Source organism: Oreochromis aureus, linkage group 11 (assembly GCF_013358895.1).
Source record: "Oreochromis aureus strain Israel breed Guangdong linkage group 11, ZZ_aureus, whole genome shotgun sequence".
Classification (NCBI taxonomy): domain Eukaryota; kingdom Metazoa; phylum Chordata; class Actinopteri; order Cichliformes; family Cichlidae; genus Oreochromis; species Oreochromis aureus.
This window is the reverse complement of record NC_052952.1, coordinates 1,832,966-1,857,236: the sequence shown is the minus strand read 5'-3', so window position 1 is coordinate 1,857,236 and position 24,271 is coordinate 1,832,966. Positions and strand designations below refer to the sequence as shown.

Below are 24,271 nucleotides of genomic sequence, written 5' to 3'. Positions count from 1 at the left end.
AAAACTTTGTAAGGAAAAACTGAAACTGTGAAAACTATGTTTGTAAAATCTATAAAATCTATAAAATCCCCCTCTTGCCCCTGCGGGTGGTCTATTCTCCAAGCTCGGGTCCTCTACCAGAGGCCTGGGAGCTTGAGGGACCTGCGCAGTATCTTAGCTGTTCCCAGGACTGCGCTCTTCTGGACAGAGATCTCCAATGTTGTTCCTGGGATCTGCTGGAGCCACTCGCCTAGTTTGGGAGTCACCACACCTAGTGCTCCGATTACCACTGTTACCTTCACCCTCCACATGTTCTCCAACTCTTCTCTGAGCCCTTGGTAATTCTCAAGTTTCTCATGTTCTTTCTTCCTGATGTTGCTGTCATTCGAAACCGCTACATCTATCACTGCGGCCGTCTTCTTCTGTGTCACAGTTGGAGAAAGAGAGGACCCAGGCACGGAGCTCTGAATGCAAGGCAGTGCATTTATTTACAGTGGTGAAAGGTTAACAACAGTTCAATGTGCAAAGTAGTCAGTCGTGTCCCCCTTCCGTGGTCAAACAGTGGGTGGCAGTAAATTTCCGTTCGTCCTCCAGGTACACTCCCATGCTCGTGATTCTCCTCCGTCCCCGTTCCTAGCTGCACACAGAACAGCGAAAAGTCGTTCGGCCACACCACTAAATTGCTCTGCCTAAGATGGTGGATGATTAAAGGCAGCTGGTGGCTGGATCAGTCGCAGGTGTGGCAGCTCCAGAGCAACAGCACTTCCAGGTCGGAGGTCACTCGTTGCCATGCGACCTCCGTAAACAATCGTCACGGAGTAGGAGAGAAAAAGGAAAGAGAGAGGAACACACACACACAAACACAGGCAGGTCGACCGATTGGGGAACCGTCCGACCCCGACATTCTGTTTGTCTACCACCACTATGTCCGGTTGGTTAGCCACCACCATTTTGTCCGTCTGTATCTGGAAGTCCCACAGGATCTTAGCTCGGTCATTCTCCACCACCCTTGGGGGCATCTCCCATTTTGACCTCGGGACTTCCAGCCCATACTCGGCACAGATGTTCCTGTACACTATGCCGGCCACTTGGTTATGGCGTTCCATGTATGCCTTGCCTGCTAGCATCTTGCACCCTGCTGTTATGTGCTGGATTGTCTCAGGGGCATCTTTACACAGTCTGCACCTGGGGTCTTGCCTGGTGTGATAGACCCCAGCCTCTATGGATCTTGTACTCAGAGCTTGTTCTTGTGCTGCCATGATTAGTGCCTCTGTGCTGTCTTTCAGTCCAGCTTTGTCCAGCCACTGGTAGGATTTCTGGATATCAGCCACCTCCTCTATCTGCCAGTGGTACATACCGCGCAGGGGCCTGTCCTTCCATGATGCTTAATCCTCTTGCTCCTCTTTCTTGGGTTTCTGCTGCCTGAGGTATTCACTGAGCACGCGGTTGGTTGGGGCCATCTTCCTGATGTACTCATGGATGTTCACTGCCTCATCCTGGACAGTGGTGCTGACAGTAGCGGTTTTAGATACGGGCGACACGGGCGGTTGCCCGGGGCGGCATCGTGGTGGGGGGCGGCATCACGGGCATCGGCAAAAAAAAAATTGCTCGTACTCATGCTGCCCGACATCATGCCAGCGCATATTTGGAATGGCATAGGCACCGATCGGTTTTCTATCGCCCATTTGCTGGGAGTAAGGCCCTCCGTTTGCGTAGGTGCGCCTGCTGCTGCTTGCACAGGGAGGAGAGGGCGGGCGGCGGGGATTCTCTGGCTGGCTGGAGCAGCAAAATTACCAACTCATAAAATAAAACAAAATAAAACCAAACCAACAAACACGAAAACACCAGACATTATGATACAGACTTATAATTTGCACCGATGTTTTTCAAAATTCTATCTGGAAAAACTGAGCGAGAGCCCTCGGTGCGCCTGCTCGCTGCTGATGTCAAAGTAAACTTTATTGTCATCTCCGCTACAGACAATCCAGTATATAGAGAGACGAGGCGACGAGGCTCCAGTTACAGCAGTGCAAGTAAACAAACAATAAATATTTAAGAGTAAAAACTAAATATACACTTTAGGACTCGGGGTAAAGGGATCAATAACAATTTAAAATGTATATTTTATATTTTGCTGATTTAAAGTCTCACACACAACCCGTTTTTAAAGTTTAAAAAAAGAAAATGAAGAGGCGTGTAGCGACTTCCACAGTCGCTAGAGGCCGGGACTGAAACCTGCCTATTTGCCTGACCCGCTGTCAACTTTACGCAATAATGCGAGAGGTGGAATTGCTTGCTTGTTTATTAAAGTGCTTGACAAGTTTACAGAGCAATGTGATCGGCTCATGATTCAAACTCTTAAAACATCACAGGCTCTAATGCAACAAGGGGAAACTTGTTGTGCTGCGGTCAACAAAAACTACGGCTACCCAGCCCTGCTCTGTCAAAATCAAAGCAGTGAAAGACAGACTGACAATGCCCTCTTAATGTCGCCGCTAGCACCCACGTGACTCCCGTTACATATCACCATAGCAACCAAACAAATGAAAACCCAGTGACCATTAAAATTCAATACATTTAATTATGGCCCCTACAAGGAGAAACGAGCAAAAGATACAGGTAAGCAGATGTGTCATTGGATAATGGCAGGTCATGTATCCTAAAACATTAAGAATCAGAATACTTTATTAATCCCTAAGGAAATTATGTGGGTTACAGTTGCTCCAAGAAGAAATGGTAAAAATAGTAACAGTAACAGACTAAACTCCAAACAATATATACAATAATATAATATTAATTAGTCAGTGTCAATTGTTGATTTGTCCTGTTCTCATTGTATGACTATATCTGTTTAGTAGCCGTTTGCATACTATGCATACTCTCTCTCTCTTGTGTGTGTGTGTGTGTGTGTGCGGGGGGTCAGGGCGCCAGAGGGGGTGTTCGCCCAGGGCGCCAAACAGGCTAGGACCGCCACTGGGTGCTGACACTCACTAGTCCTCAGCCTCCTTCCTCAGGGTGCTGGACTTGGGGTGAAACTCTCAATGCATGGTCAGGAGTTTCCTGGTCTTGATGTCAGTGGGTTCGTTCATTCATCTGAATACACGTCGCCAGTCGAAACGACATTCCGATATCATTGCTGTATATCCTGGTGGTTTGGATCAGTGAATCAATGTCTCGTTCACTCTTGACATACAGCTTGATGTCATCCATGTACAGGAGGTGGCTGACAACTGCTCCGTTCTGTAGTCGGTATCTGTAGCCAGTCTTGTTAATTATCTCACTGAGGGGGTTCAGGCCTATGCAGAACAGCAGTGGGGACAGGGCTCTGTGGTAGATCCTGCACTTGATGCTGATCTGTGCTATGGGCTTGGAGTTGGCCTCTTGTGTTGTCCGCCACATCCCCATTGAGTTCCTGATGAAGGCTCTTAGGGTCCCGTTGATCTTGTACAGGTCTAGGCATTCCAGTATCCAGCTGTGGGGCATTGAGTCATAGGCCTTCTTGTAATCAATCCAGGCAGTGCACAGGTTGGTCAGCCTGGTCTTGCAGTCTCGGGTGACTGTTTGGTCTACCAGTAGCTGGTGTTTTGTGCCTCTGGTATTCTTGCCCATCTCTTTCTGTGCCCCACTCATGTATTGACCCATGTGCCTATTGATCTTAGTCACTATGATGCCTGACAGGAGCTTCCATGTGCTGCTGAGGGAGGTTATTGGCCGATCTCTTCTGGGGGTCCTTGAGGATCAGGACTGTCGGGCCTTCAGTTAGCCATTCTGGGTGTCTCTCGTCAACTAGCAACTGGTTCATTTGTTTTGCCAGGTGCTCGTGGAGTGCAGTCAGCTTCTTCAGCCAGTAGGGGTGAATCATGTCAGGGCCTGGTGCTGTCCAACTCTTCATACTGGAGACCCTTTCTTTGATGTCTGCCACTGTGATGGTTACTGGTAGGTACAGGGAGGTTGCTGTGGTTTGCTCTTAGATCCACTAGCCCCTGAGCATTGTCGCTATGGGTTGCATCCTTCTCCCATATTCTCTTCCAGTATTACTCTGTTTCCAGCCTTGGTGGTGCTGTTCTCATATTGTTCCCCTGCCACTGAGAGTACACCTTGGCTGGTTCTTCGGAGAACAGCTGGTTCATTCTCCTGCCTTCGATCTCTCTGGTGTACCTCTTCAAGCGGCTGGCTAAGGCTGTGAGTCTTTGCTTGGCAGTTTCCAACATTTCAGGTATGGGCAGCTTGCTGTACTGCTTAGGCACCTTCTTTGTTGCACCTTTCTGCAGCTCCGATATTTTGCGTGTGCATGTGTGTGTGTGTGTGTGTATAACTGTTTTGTACTATAATTTACTCATAAAAGAGTTCATTTAAAAAAAGTCAATTTTCATGCATTTTTTACAAATAATTTTTACTTCATGCTTTATTCTATAGTAAGAAATATATAAATCCCACGAGAGATAAAATATATACAAAACATACACTTTACTCAAAGTTCTTTCCTTTCCTTTTATATATAGAATATATTTTGTTAGAAAAGATTGCGGTCAAATGCTTCAAAGATAATTTGATAACAACACATCTCAATATAATGTCAGAAACGCAGCTTTTCTGGTAACACTGTTGGATATCTACACACAATCTCAGGCAGCACTTGGTACAATGTTTCCCACAACACCAACACCTATTTCACTCAGTATGAAGAATGTAAATATGAGACAAATGTTTCTGTGTAATTCCATATGTATTTTTTTGAAGACCGACTGTCATCCATCCATTTTCTTAAACACTTCTTCAACCATAGAATGATTCCATAGTCTCTCGACTTTTTTTTAACTGAAATATATCTTCACCACAACACATGAAGGTAAAGCTGTTTACATAAATTAAATAAATAAATGTAATATTGTTTCTTAAGGAGTATTGTAATAAGTTTTCAGTAAATGCTAATGGCAAATTAGACGACAAAGTCATCAATATTCTATTGTATCTATGGCTGACAATGGAGACTAGTAGAATCATAAACTATGCTCCTATATTTAAGGTTAACCATTAGGTCATGCAGGTAACTAAGGCGAACTTGCTTAAATACAGTGTTATAATCAATAAAGTATGGTAAAAAAGTGGACCTGGTTTACATTGGATAATCAGGCATCATTAGAACGATGGTTGACCCTTTCTTTGGCTCTTTGTCTGGCTCGCTCCAGTTCAGCCATCATGGGTAGGGGACCCTCATACATGTTGGTCTTGATTGCTCGCAGTTTCTCCTGGTAGTCTTTTGGCAAGCCGTTCTGTTCTGCTCCCATTACAATCACCTGCAGTCATTGATGAGAATATATTTCTTATAATCATGACAGCAGCCACAAATGTCACTTGTCAACTGTCTTCAGTGTAATAAAGCAAGAGTGAGCTTCCTATAACTGGATTTTTTAGGTATACCCACTGACAAATATCTAATCAGCCAATCACAGGCACATGGACAGTGTCAACACAATGTGCTGAAGTTCAAACCAAGCATTAGAATGAGAAAGAAAAGTGATTTAAGGAACTTTGACTATGTCAAGGTTGTTCGGACGGGCTGGAGTATTTCAGAGATGGCTAATCTACTGGAATTTTTCAGCACAACCATCTCCACCATTCACAAGAATGGATCAAAAAAGAGAAAATATCCTGGGAGTGGTAGTTCTATGTGTGAAATGCTTCATTGATCCCAGAGGTCAGAGGAGAATGGGCAAATTGGGTTGAGTTGATCAGAAGCCACCAGTAACTCAAACAACCACTTATTACAACCGTGGTTGATTTTGGGGCCCTGTGAAATAAAAAATGTCACTTTAGGGCCCAACATGTTAATACTGCAAACCACGCTAGGCCTTAAAAAACTATGCATGGATCAATATTCAACCTAAATAGATGTTTTTGATTAATATTGAATAATAATAATACATTTTATTTAAGAAAGCGCCTTTCAAAACACTCAAGAACACTGTACACAAGCAATAACAACAACAAACATAACAATTTACAAAATAATAAGGATAAAATGTTGAGCAAATAAAAAAAATAAATTAAAGTAGCAGGATGGAAAAATTTATGTGGAATAGGCTAATATGAATAGGTGAGCTTTGAGTCTGGACTTAAAAAGAGGGAGGGAAGTGATGTTTCTTATCTCAGATGAAAGGGAGTTCCAAAGACGGGGGGCAGAGCAACAGAAAGCCCTGCACCCCAGGGTGGCTAGCCGGGGGGAAGGGACGGAAAGAGAAAGAGAGGAGGAGGAGGATCTGAGACACCGAGAAGGAATGGTGATCTGAACCAGGTCAGAAAGGTATGAAGGCAAGAGATGATGGATAGCCTTGAATGTGTACTAAAGTATCTTGAAATTGATGCGGTATTTAACCGGAAGCCAGTGAAGCTGCTGCAGAGCAGGGGTGATGTGGTGCATAGAAGGCGTCCTGGTGATAATACGAGCAGCAGAGTTCTGGACACGTTGAAGCTTATGGATATATTTTTGACTAAGACCAAAAAGAAGAGAGTTGCAGTAATCGATCTGGGAAGTGACCAGGCTATGAACAAGAATGGCAGTGGCATGTGGGGAGAGAAAAGGACGGAGACGATTAATGTTACGGAGTTGGAAATATGCAGACTGAGTGATGTTATTGATGTGTGAGTTAAAAGATAGAGTACTATCAAGGATGACACCCAGAGTTTTCACACATGGGGAAACGGAGACCAGCGAGTTATTGATTGTAATAGAAAAGCTATTAGTTATTGATAGTGTTTGTTTAGTGCCGACCAGGAGAAGCTCAGATTTGTTACTGTTGAGTTTGAGAAAATTGGAAGAGAACCATGAATTTAGTTCAGCTAGGCAGAGGATGAGGGAGGACGGGGGGATTGCAGAATCAGGTTTAGTGGACAAATAAAGCTGGGTGTCATCAGCATAACAGTGAAACTGAATATTGTATTTACGAAAAATGTGTCCAAGCAGAAGAAGGTAGATAATGAAAAGAAGGGGCCCCAGGACAGATCCCTGGGGCACGCCTGCGACCAGAGGAAAGGGCTGAGAAGTGAAGGATTTAAGTCGAATAAACTGAGTGTGATTAGCCAAGTATGATTTAAGCCAGGCTAGTGAGATATGGGAGAGACCGATGGAGGCTAGCCTACTGAGGAGAATTAAGTGAGAAATAGTATCAAAAGCGGCAGTCAGATCGAGAAGAATAAGAATGGAGAGTAAACCAGAGTCAGCAGCCCTGATAAGATCATTGGTTATTTTTATTAGCACAGTTTCAGTACTATGGAAGGGGCGAAAACCAGACTGGAACTCTTCATACAGATTATTATTAGTTAAGTATGAGTGGAGTTGTGTGGCGACTATCTAATTGTGTGAAAGACTGACGAGTTATGTGCATGCCATCTTTGCATTTTAATATTTGTATTCATAACATTATTATTTTTTCAATTTTTACTAACACTGATTGGTACTTTAAAAAAAATTATGCAATTTTATAAATACAATTTTAAATTTACTTCCATCTAAAAAGTTAAGATATATTTTATTTGTATTTGGTGTACTTTACTCTTTTATTTATAATATTAAGTATTGGCAAAAATAACTTAAATAAGCCATTGGAAATGAATTATAGCCAACTAAAATACGTGTCTCTCCTGAGTCCTAGTGAAACTCAAATAGGCTTTAAATTAATTTAGCTTACTGAAAGCTCTCAACACCTGCAAAAATTACATGCAGAGTGCAAAATATAAGCAGAGCAATACCCCCTTCTTCAGATATCAGTGGGCTGGTTCAGTGTCAGGAAGATGGGAGTGAGACAGCTTAGCGTGAGCCAGAGGTTTGATCTGTTTGGCCTGGAAGCAGGTCGACAGATAAGTGATTTAGTATACATATGTACATGTTGGCTAAAATAACACAAACACATTATGTACTGATAGAAATAAGATAAGCTAATACATATTAAGAAGGTCAAGAAGTTTCTTTTATATGGGCTTCGCTATGACTTTAAAAACTGTCTCAGTTTTCATGTTTTTTTCAGATGACAGGTTAATAATTTACATAAAAAAAATAAAAGGAAAGGAAAGGAAACAAAATGCACTAATTGACTGTTTTAATGTTTTCTAGGGTCCCTGTCAGTCTCAGGGCCTTAGAATCTATCATGTTTCTCTTCCTAATGGTGTCCCCGGTTACAACCAAGGTATTCAGATTAGCATCTTTGAACCTACAAAACGTTGAACCTTAGGCAGATGGGCTACAGTGGCAAAACACCACACCAGGTGCTGTTCAGGTAAATACAACTGAGGCTGCAACTTGGACAGGCTCACCAAAACTGGACAAAATAAGACTGGAAAAAAAAAACAGAGGGTCACAATTTGACCTCATATCAACAGTTCAGGCTGCTAGTGTTGCAAAGGCATGCACTGTTTCTGGCTTCCTCTTTGGACACAGTTGTTTCAGTTTCTTAAGTAGAGTGGGATATTTGCAGTTACGGGTATGATCTGCAGTGTTTAGTTAAGTTGAATGTGCCTTGAACTAAGGTTTCCCAGCAGAACTTTGCAAAGAGATAAACAATGTTGTTGACTTCATGAGTCAGTGTAGTGGTGCATGCTCAGTAATCCAGGTAAGGATATTCCAGAAGGAGTTTCTGTTCATCTGGATCATTGTTTTAGTATAACCACCAGTGTGTTAGAACTCAAAGATGACAGTAAATTTGAGAATGCCCTGCAGTTTAACAGATACAAGAACAAGCAGAACAGAGGGAACAATGTAGGTGACACACTGTAGAAGACAAAGGTATCAAAACAAAGGCATGCTGTTAGGCATGTTTGGAGCGCTCGCATGTGCTGAGGAACAGTCTAGCATTTTAGCTCACAAGCTGTGAGATCTGTAAAACATAGCAAAGCAATGTGTGTCCTAACTGTTTTGGCCTTTCACATAGTCAGGTGATGAGTGGGGGTAGCAAATGAATCCCTTTTCCAGATGAACCAGAGAGAGGGAAATGGATACAAACATATAACCTGAAAGTAATGCATCATAAATTCTGCATGTGGTTGGGTTTTACAACACTGGCTTTGTTTAAATATATATTAAGTGAGACCTGTTGAAATAAAGGTGTACTAGTCAAATATTTAAGTCATTAAGAACATGACTTTAAATCCTAGAACCACTTCATTTATAATGATTATATGAATAAACAGACTAAAGAATAAGTGTGTGGATAGTTGACATTAAATATGTTTAGCTAGGACTTACATATACAGTAAACTTTCCATTTTTTGTTAAGTTGCTGATTCAGCTTTATGATCATTTTGGAGGACGAAGAACATCTCATAAAAAATAGCGTGACTGTATAATTCCCTCTTGCCCTGTGGGCTGTCTTTATCCTTCACACTCGGGTCCTGCGCAATATCTTTGTTGTTTCTAGGACTGTTCTGGACAGAAATCATAACTGTTGTTCCTGGGAACAACAGCTAGCCCCCTAGTTACTCGCCTAGCTTGGGAATTACTGCACCGAGTACTCTGATTACCACTAGGACCACTTTGCCTTCACCCGCCACATCTTCTTCTTCTTCTCTCGGTCCTTAATATTTCTCAAGCTTTTCATGTTTTTTCCTGATATCGCTATCATTTGGTATCGCTGCATCGATCACTACGGCCGTCTTCTCCTGTTTGTCTACCACCACTATGTCTGGTTGGTTAGCCACCACCATTTTGTCCGTTTGCATCTGGAAGTCCCACAGGATCTTAGCTCGGTCATTCTCCACCACCCTTGGGGCGTCTCCCATTTTGACCTCGGGACTTCCAGCCCATACTGCACAGATGTTCCTGTACACTATGCCGGCCACTTGGTTATGGCGTTCCATGTTTGCCCTGCCTGCTAGCATCTTGCACCCTGCTGTTATGTGCTGGATTGTCTCAGGGGCATCTTTACACAACCTGCACCTGGGGTCTTGCCTGGTGTGATAGACCCCAGCCTCTATGGATCTTGTGCTCAGAGCTTGTTCTTGTGCTGCCATGATTAGTGCCTCTGTGCTGTCTTTCAGTCCAGCTTTGTTCAGCTTTCTGGACGTCAGCCACTTCCTCTGTCTGCCGGTGGTACATATCATGCCAAGATGATCCTTCCATGATGGTTCTTCTCCTTGCTGCTCTTCTTTCTCTGGTTTCTGCTGCCTGAGGTATTCACTAAGCACACACAGTTGTGGCCATTTTCCTGATGTACTCATGGATGTTTGTTGTCTCATCCTGGACAGTGGTTCTGACACTCACCAGTCCCCGCCCTACAGTCTCAGGGGGCTGGATTTAGGGTAGAACCCTCAATGGCTAACAAGGAAACTTTCTTGTCTTGATGTCAGTGTCTTCTATCACCTCCTTTGGCCAACTTATTATCCCAGCAGAGTACCCGATCACTGGCAGGATATAGGTGTTGATTGCCTGCATGTTGTTCTTCCTATTCATCTGCCTCCTCCGGACTTGGTACCTTCAGCTGTCCTCAGTGTCTGCTATATTTCCTTCTGGTAGTGCAATTGCCTCAGTTCGGACTACCTTCCCTCTCTTTGTTACCATTCAACTACATTTCTCCAATCCAAATGACATTCTGATGTCATTGCTTTTAATCCTAGTGGTGTGGATGAATGAATCGTTGTCTCATTCACTCCTGGCATACAGCTTAATGTGGGGGCCTGAGGGGATTCAGGCCTATGCAGAACAGCAGTGGGGACAGGGCTCCGTGGTAGATCCTGCACTTGATGGTGACTTGTGCTATGGGCTTGAATTTGGCCTCTACTGTTGTTCATCACATCCCCATTGAGTTCCTGATGAAGGCTCTTAGGGTCCTGTTGGTCTGGTATAGGCCTAGGCATTCCAGGATTCAGGTGTGGGGCATCGAGTCATAGGCCTTCTTATAATCAATCCAGGCAGTGCACAGGTTGGTCAGTCTGGTCTTGCAGTCTCGGGTGACTGCTCTGTCTACCAGTAGCTGGTGTTTCGTTCCTCTGGTATTCTTGCTAATGTGCCCCACTCATGTATTGAGTCATGTGCTTCTTCATCTTAGCCACTATGATGCCTGACAGGAGTTTCCATGTGCTACTGAGGAAGGTTATTGGCCGGTAATTGGATGGGACCGGTCTCCTCTGGGGGTCCTTAAGGATCAGGACTGTCTAGCCTTTAGTTATCCATTCTGGGTGTCTCTCATTGACCAGCAGCTGGTTCATTTGTTTTGCCAGACGCTCATGGAGTGCAGTCAGCTTCTTCAGCCAGTAGGCGTGAACCATGTCGGGGTCTGGTGCTGTCCAACTCTTCATACTGGAGACCCTTTCTTGGATGTCTACCACTGTGATGGTTACTGGTCCGTGTTCAGGGAGGTTGCTGTGGTTTGCTCTTAGGTCTACTAGCCACTGAGCATTGCTGTTATGAGTCGTGTCCTTCTTCCATATGCTCTTCCAGTATTGCTCTGTCTCAAGCATGGTAGAGCTTCTGTTCTCATATTGTTCCCCTGCCACTGAGAGTACACCTTGGATGGTTCAGCAGAAAACATCTGGCTTATTCTCCTGCCCTTGATCTCTCTGCTATTCTGCTTCAAATGGCTGGCCAAGGCTGTGAGCCTTTGCTTGGCAGTTTCCAAGGCCTCAGGTATGGACAGCTTGCTGTACTTCTTAGGCACCTCTTTCTTCATCACACCTTTCTGGAGCTCCGACAGTTGACAGTTCCCTCCGTACTACCTTGATCTTGGCCTCTAGTCTCCTTCTCCATGGAGGGCACTGCTCCTTGGGGCAGCAGTGATCGTGGAGCCAGGCATCTCCATGATCACTGCTGCTGTGGTGTAGATCAGTTGGTTGGTTTTGGTGATGGTTGCAGTAGGGATTGTTCATAATGCTGCATTCAAATCTTCTAGTAGCACTTCTGAGGGTACTTCCCTTACTCTTGGTAACCAGCTACGGATGGTCCAGGTTTCCAGTTTCACCATGAATCCTATCTTTCAGGCCAGCTGCTCTCGCACTCAATGTTCCTTCTGTCAAACTTGATGCTTGGTACCCAATCTTGGTTGGGGCTGACGATATCCCCTCACTGACCTGAAGTCCTTGCTCCCCCTTGCTGCAGCATTTGTGTTGTACTTCATCAATCTCGAGTTGTGATAGCAGTTCCTTTCTCTTAATGTTGGAACACTGAGCTACTAGTTGTTTCACCATCAGTCTGGAAGTCGGGTATTGAAGATTTCATAGGATTGTGTCTTTCTATCAGTTATATAAATGGGGTGGACAATGCATTCAAATTGCATTATCTTTTGATATAAAGCAATATAATAGGACAAAGTGCAGCCTTAACAGTTATGATAAAATCATATCAACACATCTCAGGTTTCCTGAAGGCTGGATATAGTGTTATATTAAACTCCTCTACTTTTAGCTACATATACATAAATTGGCATCTGAGTGAATGTTTTTAATTCTGCTGATAAAATTATGAAACGACCCAAGATAACAGTAAATGTACCTTCCTTACAATAAGTGAAATGAGATGTAAGTTATTACCGTGTACCATAAAGAGGCATTGTTCTTGAGATCTTATAAATAACATATCAGTAGGCCACACAGTCACAGTGACTAGAGCATGAAAACAGATTTTTCAAATGAATGTGAAATGAAAAAGAATATCAATTTAATGTTACTTTTTAAACTTTTGATTAAAATTAAACAAGGGATTAGCCATTAGCCATTTCTTCCAGTTAGCTTTGGCAGTTAGCTTTGTGTTTACCATTAAATTTGTACTTTTGTTAGTTTTTTAAATGTTCAAATCATTTTAGTTTTAAACATTTGCTTTATCATTTCAAATTCTTAGTTTTAGTTCACTTTTAGTTATATTGTAATAATTACAATTTCAAAACAAGATAACACAAACATTAGACACAATCCCACTGATATACCAGTCTCACAAATACACAAATACCTTCCATGCCTAATGTGACCATATTGGACAAAGACAGTAAAGACATTTCCTATATTTTTATTTTTTCAAGTTCATTTTGGAAGTATGACGTGTTGTTTTATTTAGCTTTTTTAAATTTTGTTTTAAAATTTTCAGTTAACTTTAACATCTTAGTTTCTAAACATGTAAATAAATAAAAAATGAAAAAAAGTTTTTGCTTTTTAGATGTTAGTATTTTTGTGGGATTTACTGACATCAGAGACAAAAAATGCATCAGTATAATGTTGAACAATTTTTTTCTAAAATTGGACTCTGTGATCTCAAAAATATTTTTCTCTGCTCCAGCACCACACTAAAACACTCACGACCATGAATACAGTCAGCATCTCACCTTTAGGTACTGTGGTGATGGTGGAGCATACACACAGCTGTTCATTATGTAGGTGCGACAGTTGAGGTCCTGGCCTTTTGTCTTCACTGATAACTCCACAGGACTGTACGCTCCTAATGTCACGTTCTCCTGACTAAGTGTGTAAACAAATGCACACATTCAAAAAAAGCATGTTACATGTCACGTTGACCAGCAGGACACTGAATACAATCCAAGAAGAACCCCCCCCCCAAAAACTTTACCTGTCAAGAGACTCTAGATCAGACACGTTCATCCTCCACACCACACCCCACACCTCGTCTCCAGGGCTGTGCTCTATGGTGGCAACACCTCCATGCCACCGGTCACTAGCAAGGCCTTTGTGGTTCCCAAAAACCAGTTTATAGTCCTGAAGAGTGACAAAAGGAAGGAATAATTAAATGTGTTTATATGGGAGAGCTTCCCCTTTTTTCACACTATACCATACCTTGAGCCTGGCTACACAGTGTACTGTCGCAGAGGGATTCTTCAGCTGAAGACGTTCCTTTAGGAGGTTACTACCATATGCAAAGTACAGGAAAGTGTGGTTATCCTCCATGTTGTCATCAGTCTCTGTCAGGAGGAAAATTAGAGCCAGACGGACTGATGTAAAGAAAATTATGAACAGTCAAAGAATAAAGTAACACCGGCAGAGGCGGAGAGCAGAGGTGAGCCACAGCTTTGTGGAGGTGCAGCATGCAGAGGTGAGAACGCGTCAGCTACAGAGTGACAGGAATGAAGTGCTGGCCTTCCAGCACCCACACACTATTCTTATGTTAATCCTGTGTACCGCCACTGAGTTCTATTCACACTCACAATACACAGTTTGCCTCGTGTGTTGAGCCAACAGTACTGAGCGACACGCACACACACACACACACACACACACACACACACACACACACACACACACACACACACACAGACACACACAGACACACACACACACACACACACACACACACACAAACAAACAGGTGTTTCCAGCTGCCTGAGTGTAAGTGTAGTAATAAATTGCTCACAGTCAAAAGTAAACGTTGTGGCGGACCACCAGGTGGCTCCACTCACACCCAAGTTGAAAGGAAGTGCTGGGGTGGAGATTTTGGCTTACTGTATGTGAAGTTTGGAGAACCAGTTAATAAAGTTTGAGTGAGACACTGAGACCTCTCCTGTCGTTATTACATACCTCCACATTGGTGACCCCTGTGGCGAACATGCTAAGGCTCGAAGACGAAGCCAGCTCCGGCCTGGGAGCATCGGCTGCCGCCGGACTTCCACCTCCGCCGATGGCTGCGCTTGCTGTGGCGCTTAAATTGCCGGATTTTTGGCTTCACGACCCTCCTTCATGGTTCGTGTAACGTAGAAGCTCAGTTTGCTCTTCGTGGAGTTTCAGCCGACGATACTAAATACCACCATGTGGTGGCCTCACTTGACCCGCTGTCAACCCGCCGCGTGATGACTCTTGGGTTCTTGAGGGTCGTCACTTTACCGCATACGTGGACCACAAACCCTTGACGTTTGCCATGTCCAAGGTTTCTGATCCATGGAGTGCATGCCAGCAGCGCCAGTTGGCAGCCATTTCTGAGTTTACCACGGACATTCGACGCACGTGGCTGGTAAATCCAATCATGTGGCTGACTGTTTGTCCCGTGCGCTGGTTTCTAACGTCTTTCTCGGCATAGACTACTCCGCCATGGCTGCCGATCAGAGCCGTGACCCAGACATCCTCGCGCTTAAGTCCACGCAGACGGGCCTCATACTGGAGGACAGACCCATGCAGAACGGCGGTCCCTCCTGGTCTGTGGCGTTTCCACCGGCCGCCCTCGCCCGGTGGTTCCCGCTTCCTGGCGTCGTCAAGTTTTTGACTCGGTACATGCTCTCTCATCCGGGGTCCGGGCCTCTGTTAAACTGGTAAGCTCTAAATTTGTTTGGCCGGGCCTTCGCAAATCGGTTAAGGAATGGGCGGCGGCGTGGATTCCTTGCCAGCATGCGAAGGTTCATAAACACACCAAGGCGCCCCTGGAGCAGTTCTTCATACCCAGCAAACGTTTCGATCATGTGCATGTCGATCTGGTGGGTCTCTGGCGCAGTCACAAGGTTTTACGCACCTTTTGACTATTGTTGACCGCACCACCCGCTGGCGGAAGCGGTCCCCTGGCGTCCACTACCGCAGCAGTGGTGGCCAAGGCATTTTGTCAACCTGGGTCTCGCGCCGCCCCGCGGACATTACCTCGGACAGAGGCCCCAGTTCATTTCCGAGCTTTGGTCGGCCATGGCTGATGGACTGGGGCCAAGGTCCACCGCACAACCGCATACAACCCACAAGCTAATGGGATGTGTGAACGGTTCCACCGGTCGCTTAAGGCTGCTTTTCGCGCCTCCTTAAAGGATGGAAATTGGGTTGACCGCCTCCCGTGGGTTTTGCTTGGGCTGCGCTCTGCGGTTAAGGAGGATCTCGGCGCTTCCCCAGCTGAGCTAGTGTTTGGTCAGCCCCTCCGCGTGCCTGGAGAATTCTTGCCCGAGAACCCCCCCTGCTTCGATCCATCGGTGCTATCTCTCAACCCGCTTTTGCACTCGCTGGGTTCCTGGTCCGGTGCACCATTGCCTGCCTGACACTTTTGTTCCAAAGACTTTAGAGACTGCTAAGTTTGTTTTTGTCAGGCACGATGCCCACCGGACACCGCTCTGTGACCGCTGTATGACGGCCCATTCAGGGTTATCGAACCGGCCAGAAACATTTTGTTTTGGATTTTGGGGTCGTAGGGAGACTGTGTGTGTTGACAGACTTAAACCTGCACATGTTCTTCCGGACAGTCATGTAGTGCCGGCCCAGGCCCCTCGCCGTGGCCGCCCTCCTTCGATGGGGTTAACAGACTCTGGTTTTCCCCAGGACTACCCCCGCCCACGGCGTTTGAGCCTCCTCCTGCCTTTCCTCCTCGCCTTCGCCAGCCTCGTTCACAGGACTGGGCCCATGCTGTGCTGAAAGGCTTTGGCATCTTTGGTACAGGGATGAGGCATGACGTCTTCCACAGCACTGGGACCCTCTGCAGACTCAGACTCAACATGAACAGTTTATGAAGGACTCCACAAAGTTGGGGGGGCACAGGCCTTGAGGACGCAGGGACTCATCCCATCTGGTCCAGCAGACTAACCTGAGTAGAGTCTTCTCCACTCAGGTTAGTCTGCTGGACCTGGTTGCGAGTGAAAGTGATATGTGGGGGAGGGGTGTCAGGACTTTTACAGGAGGCAACGGTGCAATGTGGAGAGGGAGTGTGGCTGTGAATTTCAGGCTGAGCGAAAATAGACTGAACTGCATCACTATTATTGTTGAATAGATTTTTTTGTACCTTAACTGGGTTCCAGGAGGCAGTTTATAACTTTCGCGAAGATCGGGAGATTTTTCCATTACGCTGCATTATTGACGTCTGCAGTCGGGTCTCTCATGTTCGCTCTGTTTACGTAGCTCTGTTAGCTCCGTCATTTAGACAATAGGCTGTTGACAGAGTACCGTTAACGTTCGGTTAAAAAGGTTAAAACAGTGCTTGTGTAGTTGTGTCGAATTGTATGCACTTGTGCGAGTTATATACGTTTAAGTTACTTTGTCTTTTGCAGACAGCGAGATATAGGCAACGGCAGACAGAAATGAGGCAGGTCGAATCGTCTTGCGTTTCACGCAGGACTAGAACGTAAGCATTTTCAGCCTTTCAATGTGGACGCACAACTCTGTGAAAACGCATGAAAACGATAGTGTGGACGTGGAGCGTTTTCAGACGAAAATGCCGTTTTCAAATCTATCCGGGCTAGTGTGGACGTAGCCTCAGTAAGCCCATCGATATCCTTACCTTGAGGCTCACAGAGTCTCCCCCAGTCTGTCACAAAACAGCCCTGTAGTTCCACTAAGGCCTCCTCCAACCACCTAATACTTCGGGTGGTCATAGGCTCCCTCTTCACATAGTGGAGGGTGAACTGAATCAGCTTATGGTCTGACCCACCCAGTAGGGGTACAGAGGAGGAACTGTATGAGTCCTTTACATTAGCATAAAGTAGATCTAAATTCTCTCCCCCCTTGTGGGACAGACCACATACTGTGAGAAAGTTGGCAGTGTATTGTCCAAGGTGACATGGTTAAAGTCAGCCGAGATAGCAATGATGGCACTCGGGTGCTGAGTCTGTAACTGGGCTATTGAGATTGACAGACCACATAACTTTCGCGCATTGCATTGTGGGTACTAATGGCACCAAAATCAAAACACTGCATCAAGCGCTAGCATTTCCAGCACCGATAATCATTAATTCTGCGGTTTTAATCCCTACTTGCATTTTATTTGCCCCAAAAACAGTTATGTACAAAACGACGGAGAACACGGCAGGTCCGTACGAAGACAGACGTGATGAAGAGGCAACAAAAAAGTACGAGGAAAAAAAATCAAAGGAGTGAAAGGGTCAGACCCGTACGAGCGTACAGAGTGGAGTAAGGACGTTAGCGTGCTGCCCAACTTTCATCACACACATATTTATTATTATATAGTCCTAAGTGTGAGTGCAGACACTCACAAGATGTTTATTAACTTCAGATCCCTGCAACAAGCCCAGGTCCAGTTTACTTTGGTGATTTGGACTATTCCATTTCACAGCTGTTGTTACATTCTTTTCCTTTATCTCCTGTACAGGCAAACGCATCTATTTGTCGTTTCAGGTTGTAGTATTACACAACATTTTCAGATCTAATAGAAATGTGTTTCTATTAGATTAGAGTGTTTCATAATTAATTCAGTTTATTGTCTTTATTTATAACTGGCATTATTGTTTCGTTCTATTATAGAATCTTACAAGAAAGAGGTAAAATTATATTCCATTATGCTTTATTAGCTGCTTCAGTGAAAAACAAATCAACAATGCAAAACAACATAGTGGAAAACAGTTATTCATCACTTGATTGCTTCAATACAACCCTTGGGCACATATATGCAGGACTTTTCGTGGCTGTTTTGATATCGCTCTCCCTCTTAACCGATCAAATCTGGCTGTGGTAGCAGCTTTAAACTCGGTCTGACCCAGGTTGATAGAGGTGCCCAGTCTGCATCGCATTCCTGCATTTTGTAGGCTGGTTTTCCTACAAAACACAACAAACATTAGCCCACAAAGCCACAGTGAACAAAGCAGCATAGCGCAACTAATTCAAATCAATATAAGACTTATTTGTAACCTACATCATCAATTATGTTATGATAAATTACGTAATAACTACAACAGAAGACTTACCTTTGTGGAAATGCTTGGAGCAGACTAACATGTGAGCTGGAGTGTTCTGGGACGTTATATTTGGTCTTCGAATGGCTGCAATCCAGGTCATCCGTCGGCTCTTTGTTACTTCAGAAACATGGCTTGAACAATTTCTCTTCCACGACGTAATCCGATAAAAAACGATTTCTTTACCCGTCGGCTTCCCGTGGCTGTCATGCAACCGGCTATTGCAGTTAATAATACAACAGCTTCTTGCCATTTTTTGTGTTTCTTTTTATCGCTGTGTGACTGTTTTCATGTGAAAGCCTGCGTGCACTAGTACCGCTTGCCACTCGTTCCCACAATCCTCTCCGGAATGACATCACATTTTCAATCTCTATAGGAGAGTGGATAATGTCACATGGAGCGGTGGGTGTAGCAGAGGGAGGACCGTAAATAGCCACCAAAGATCACATGGGTAAATTCCCAGGGCAAATAATACGGCCTGAGTCCAACAGTGCACAGTTCAATGTCCGGACAACAAATCCGCTCTTTAAATGTTATGTGAACAGGATTACACCACTGGTTGTTCACAACAATAACAAGCCCCCCTCCTTTCTGCTCACCGCTTGCAGCAGTATGTTATCAGAACTGCTTCAGTCCAAAACTGTTGACCTGTTGGTCTTTGATTGTTCGTTCACTGTAAATAAATTCACTGTCGCCAATCAGGACGTCCTGCGTTTGGGTCCTGTTTTCCCTTTAAGCCTTTTGATGTGTAAATGGTATTTTAATGTCGTGAGTTCTACTGTAAGTGCAAATGTAACAAGAATAAAAATAATTATCTGAGTCTTACAACAAACAATTGATAGATTGATACATATATACCATCAGAACAGTGTACATCACTGTCACAACAGTGTTTGTTTTCATTCAAAGGCTTTATGATTTTTCCTATAATGGTGGGCGGTCTCTAGTCAAAATGACCGGGACGATTTTTTGTCCCAGTCCAGCTCTGTATGCAGCTCATCTGCAGTCTGGTGTTACCTACATCTTCCTATTCAGAAGGCAGAATTTCCGAGTTCTGAGTACAATCAAAAGCACCACGACTGCAGTTTTTGTGTTGGATGTAAAAAGCAGGCTAGAATCATGGCGGTCAACGACGGTCCAGGTGTGGGATTTCTCTCGTGGAAATGTGCACATTATTTTTTCCTTTCTATTGGTAGGTGGCACAGTGCACTTGTGGCAAGTAAGCAAGCTAGAAGACTGGCAATCTGGCTGGGTATCCAGTTACGGAAGCAACACATTAACAAGAGAATTCTGAGTAAAACCAAAGTTACTTTCCCTAGTAACTAGTTACTTTGAAAGTAACGAGTAACTTGAAGTAACTGAGTTACTTTTGATAGAAGTAACTAGTAATGTAACTAAGTTACTAATTTAAAGTAACTTACCCAACACTGTACATTACACAAAAACATCACATGGGGAAGACAGGTCAGAGAGGTATAACAATGGAAAATGCACCACATGAGGAAAGATAAGGAGAAAAAAAATAACTCCTCCCAGACTGAGCTCCGACAGGCAGATCAGTTTGAGAACAGAAAAAAAAACACCTCTGCACATAGCACATGAAAAAACAAAAAAACCCAAAACAAAACAAAACCTCATAATTCACCAAAGAAACACATGACAAGCAACAAGGGTGGGTAAAGGGTGAGAGACAGCCAATGTAGACAGTACATCCGGGCCTGCAGCATAAGCGCTGGTCTCCATGATCCACCGTCAGCATCGGAAGGGAATAAGCGTCGAAGGCGATTGGAGAGGGGAGGGGGGATGAGTGTATGTCTGCATGTGTATATATGTCTGTGTGTGTGTGTGTGTGTCCAGAGTTCAGCTGAGACAGTGTCCTTCGCCCTGCCTGGCTAAGTAAACAGTCTTCCAGCCAACCAGGTGGCCTTGCATAGAAAGGGAAGAACAGTCAAAACACAGTCGTTATCAGGGTGTTGTTGTTCAGCTCCAGCCTTGCATGAGTGATGGTGCTTTTTAGTTTAGTGCGAACAGCTCATATGAATTTCCAAGCAGTTCTACAGTCCAACACTGGTCTCTCAATCTCCCGTTGGAGAGCCGCGAGCTTCGCCATACTTGCGCTCTGTGATGTTGTCATTCTTGTGCCCAAAGAGCCAATTCTGAGAACTCACGACAGTGTGCCTCCCCGAGATGTCATCCAATTTATGCTCAGAGATGTTATGCCGAGCGAGCCCTTCCGAGATGTAATCCAGTCTGCACTCAGAGATCTTATTCTGAGTATTCACAGCAGCCGTAAGCCTTTCTAAGATCTTATCCGTGCTGCACTCAATGAGCCCATTTTGAGAAACTCACGCCTCTTCCCATCGTTTCAATCCCAGCGGGCAGCCTTGTGGGGATTTGAACAGCCGGTTCCGCTTCCTTAGTTCTCCAGTAAGTCAGGGCCAAGCCAGCTCCGATCAGCCAGAACCCTGTTACCATGGTTTCAAATAGGTAGATATCTTCAACACTCAGGCTCACCAAGCCCAGACTTCTCGTTGAGAAAAGGGTGTCAATTGCATTCAGAGACCAGTTGATCAAATCCATAATTCTCTTTTAGGTTTTAGAGAACAGACTGTGAGAGATGTCTGTGAAGGTTCTCAGTCATCCAGGTCATTGTAGTCAAAGGAGTTTGCAAAGAAAAGCGTCTGGACTTCTTTAAGTTGCTTGAAGACGTTTCACCTCTCATCCGAGAAGCTTCTTCAGTTCTAAGGTCAAATGATCTTAGAAGTGTACTTCAGACCCAGCAACACACTCAGACAGAAACTGGTTCACCTGAAAGACAAAACTCCAAAACACAGACTTAACAACGTGGTGTATGCTGTACAGTGCAGCGAGGAATGCCCAGACCTCTACATTGGAGAGACCAAACAGCCACTTCACAAGCGCATGGCACAACATAGAAGAGCCACCTCCACAGGACAAGACTCAGCAGTCCATCTGCATCTTAAGCATAAAGGTCACTCTTTCGAGGATGCCAATGTTCACATATTGGACAGAGAGGACAGATGGTTTGAAAGAGGAGTGAAAGAGGCCATCTATGTCCACTGTGAGCGACCATCTTTGAACAGAGGCGGTGATTTACGACACCAACTGTCTGCCATCTATAATCCAGTTTTGAGTTCCCTCCCCAGACGCCTTAACGCCCACTCATATCCTGGGCCATCTGACCTCAGGAATTCACATGACAAGGTGGGGCCAGGTTTCACAATGAGCTCACCCGAAACCCTGGCTGATTAGGTCCCACACCTGCTTTCACACCTTGGCTCATGTGATTAGAGGATCACCAGGGGGTCCTTTGTCCCTCTTTGGGGGGAAACTCCCACTGGGTTTAAATCTGGGACTCTCGGCCATTTGACCTTAGAACTGAAGAAGCTTCTCGGATGAGAGGTGAAACGTTCTTTGCAAACTCCTTTGACAGACTGTGAGAGAGTGTTCCAGGGAAAAGTAATACAAAAAACATGAGACTAGACAAGGGAGAGGGGGAGGAGGAGAGGAGAAAAGTGCGACCGCCTTCGTCAAGAGCAAGAGCAGAAGAAGATATTTTAAATACAACGAGGGTTTTTACAGACAAAAACACTGCAGCCCCCAAGAATACCAAAGACCTGAGGCCACCCATGTTGGTTACAACTAACTCATGTTTTAATAAATTATTCTGTCTGTGATTGCTGGATATTACGCACATGAAAGAACTTACTGCTCAATCTAATATTCAATATAGGCCAGTTATTGGCTATCCTAATTTAATGGTGGCCTTTGTTCGTTTGCAATGTTGATTCACCGTGTAGTGACAAAGTCTACTCATATAATAGATTAATAATAAACTGTGTCTCGTTTATGGTAACAGGACTGTTAAAAGTAACATTACTGAGGCACAATGAGGATTAGACAGGAAAGAGAACTCTAGCAGACAAAAATCAAACATTAACACACTATCACGTGAATACGCTATCATTCCACACAAAAAAGCAAAGGTTTGTCAGAAATGGTCACGGTACGATGGATCGAGGAATCCAGTCAGAATGACACTTTGTTCTTGCATTAGAACAGCTGAACATGTAAAACCTGTCAGTAAAAGACAGTCTGTGCTGTTGTGTTTGGGGGTCAAAAGGCTAAGAACATGCAAACATGGTACAGAGTTTGCTAGCTGTGATCATCCTCACTATCTGTGAGGAACACTTCACCTGTTGCTTCAGTTTGATATGTGTGAGCTTGAATGGCTGTAAACCATCTGCTTTCTGCTTTTTACATCTGTACATACAATGGAAGCAAATAACCCTTCAGTCACGACGGTGATATTAGCAATATTCCATATTAATCCTGTCAGCCAAGCCTGTAAGTCCCTGATAAACGCATGATTTAAATGATCAAATATATAATTTGGGCAGTCTGGGTAATTCTTTTTTTATTTATTGTCCAGAACATTCCATAATTTTTTCTAAAAATTTAGAAATAACCTCTATTCACAAGAAATCATTTACTGGGTATTAATCATTAATACTGGACAGTTTAAAGAATGTCACTTGCTTACTCATGAGCCACTCATTTATTGTGTTGTGGGTGTCAGTGCTCCGACTCTTTCTCTCTCTGTGGATTCCTGGAAACGTGGCTGCTTTTTCACTCAGCTTAAACAGCGGCTCCACTCAGATCTTTATACTTGCTGTTACTGTACACAGCACTGTCTCACATCTTCTGTTACCTCTCCTTGTTTTATCTAGTCTGTTAATCTGTTATTTCTGTGCTCTACAAACCTGAACTATGAGGCCTAATATGGGGCTTAGTGAGGTAACATTAGGTCTAGAAGAGTGTGCTACCGAGATAAATTTATGAATTAGTGAGCTACGTCCAGCATATAGTACAAGTTTTTATTATTTGGGTTTAAATCACCATATGTTGAATACATACACTAATATGTGGAAGGTTGGACTGGTTCTTATATGGTGCTTTTCTACTCTTCTGAGCACTCAAAGCACTTTACACAGCAACTCACCCATTCGCACAAGCACATTTTTCTAGGTGCTTTCTAAGTAACATTCACACACTCATACTCTGATGGTTGCATCGGAGAACAATATGGGGTTAGTATCTTGCCCAAGGATATTTGGCATGCAGACTAGGGGAAGCCAGGAATCGAACCACCGATCAGTAGATGACCTGCTCTACCACCTGAGCTACAGCCACCCCGATTATTAGGTTATGTTCAAGATAAGCGATTTTTTAAGTGGTCTTAAACTTTTGATCAGGACTGTATTATTTATTGTCTTATGTATCCTGAGGAATGCCATTTGTGTTTTTGTCTACATCTGAAAACATATAAATAAAGTTTTTAAAAAATTATAGACTGATCATTAGTGGGCAAACATAATTTCTTCCCTGACTGTATAAATGTATGTGCAATTTACATAATAATTATTAAACAATGACAAAAGCAATGAAAACAGGACTGGTAAATGTGAACAATTAACAACACATTCAGATAGATCACTGCTTAGACTAGGATATGGATGCTATTCACCTCAAGGAATGCAAAGATACAGTTAGCTTCTATAACAACTCCTCTCAACACAAAACTAACAGGTCTTGCAGTAAAATGATAACCACAAAGATCTTGATGGTAATAAACCTATTATTACTTACAGTTCTTCATAAATGCACAAAAGGAAATCTCCAGCTCCAGCTGTTGTGCTGCTGTA

General features: G+C 44.0%; 1 protein-coding gene across 3 annotated transcripts; it reads right to left on the bottom strand.

Moving 5' to 3' along the window:
* Positions 1–442: 442 nt before the first annotated feature.
* On the bottom strand, positions 443–24,271 carry ggctb (gamma-glutamylcyclotransferase b). 3 transcript variants are annotated; one of them, XM_039619288.1, is made up of 5 exons: positions 13,744–14,328; positions 13,520–13,665; positions 13,278–13,410; positions 5,091–5,276; positions 443–616 (listed from the first exon to the last, which is right to left on the bottom strand). In XM_039619288.1, the coding sequence occupies exons 1-4, from the start codon at positions 13,852–13,854 to the stop codon at positions 5,109–5,111; spliced, it is 558 nt and encodes a 185-aa protein (XP_039475222.1). In that variant the 5' UTR covers positions 13,855–14,328; the 3' UTR covers positions 443–616; positions 5,091–5,108. The 3 variants fall into 3 exon arrangements, with proteins under 3 accessions (XP_039475222.1, XP_031593326.1, XP_039475221.1); XM_031737466.2 differs by having other exon boundaries at positions 5,100–5,276; XM_039619287.1 differs by lacking the exon at positions 443–616 and adding an exon at positions 24,216–24,271 and having other exon boundaries at positions 4,257–5,276; positions 13,744–13,868.

What these genes read in the sequence shown, in the direction of transcription:
- ggctb (XM_039619287.1), bottom strand. Translation starts at nt 13,854, where the DNA reads ATGGAGGATAACCACACTTTCCTGTACTTTGCATATGGTAGTAACCTC. An exon ending in ACTGTGTAGCCAGGCTCAAG is followed by an intron (nt 13,666 to 13,743) that starts GTATGGTATAGT and finishes GTCACTCTTCAG; the next exon opens with GACTATAAACTGGTTTTTGG. An exon ending in GATCTAGAGTCTCTTGACAG is followed by an intron (nt 13,411 to 13,519) that starts GTAAAGTTTTTG and finishes TTACACACTTAG; the next exon opens with TCAGGAGAACGTGACATTAG.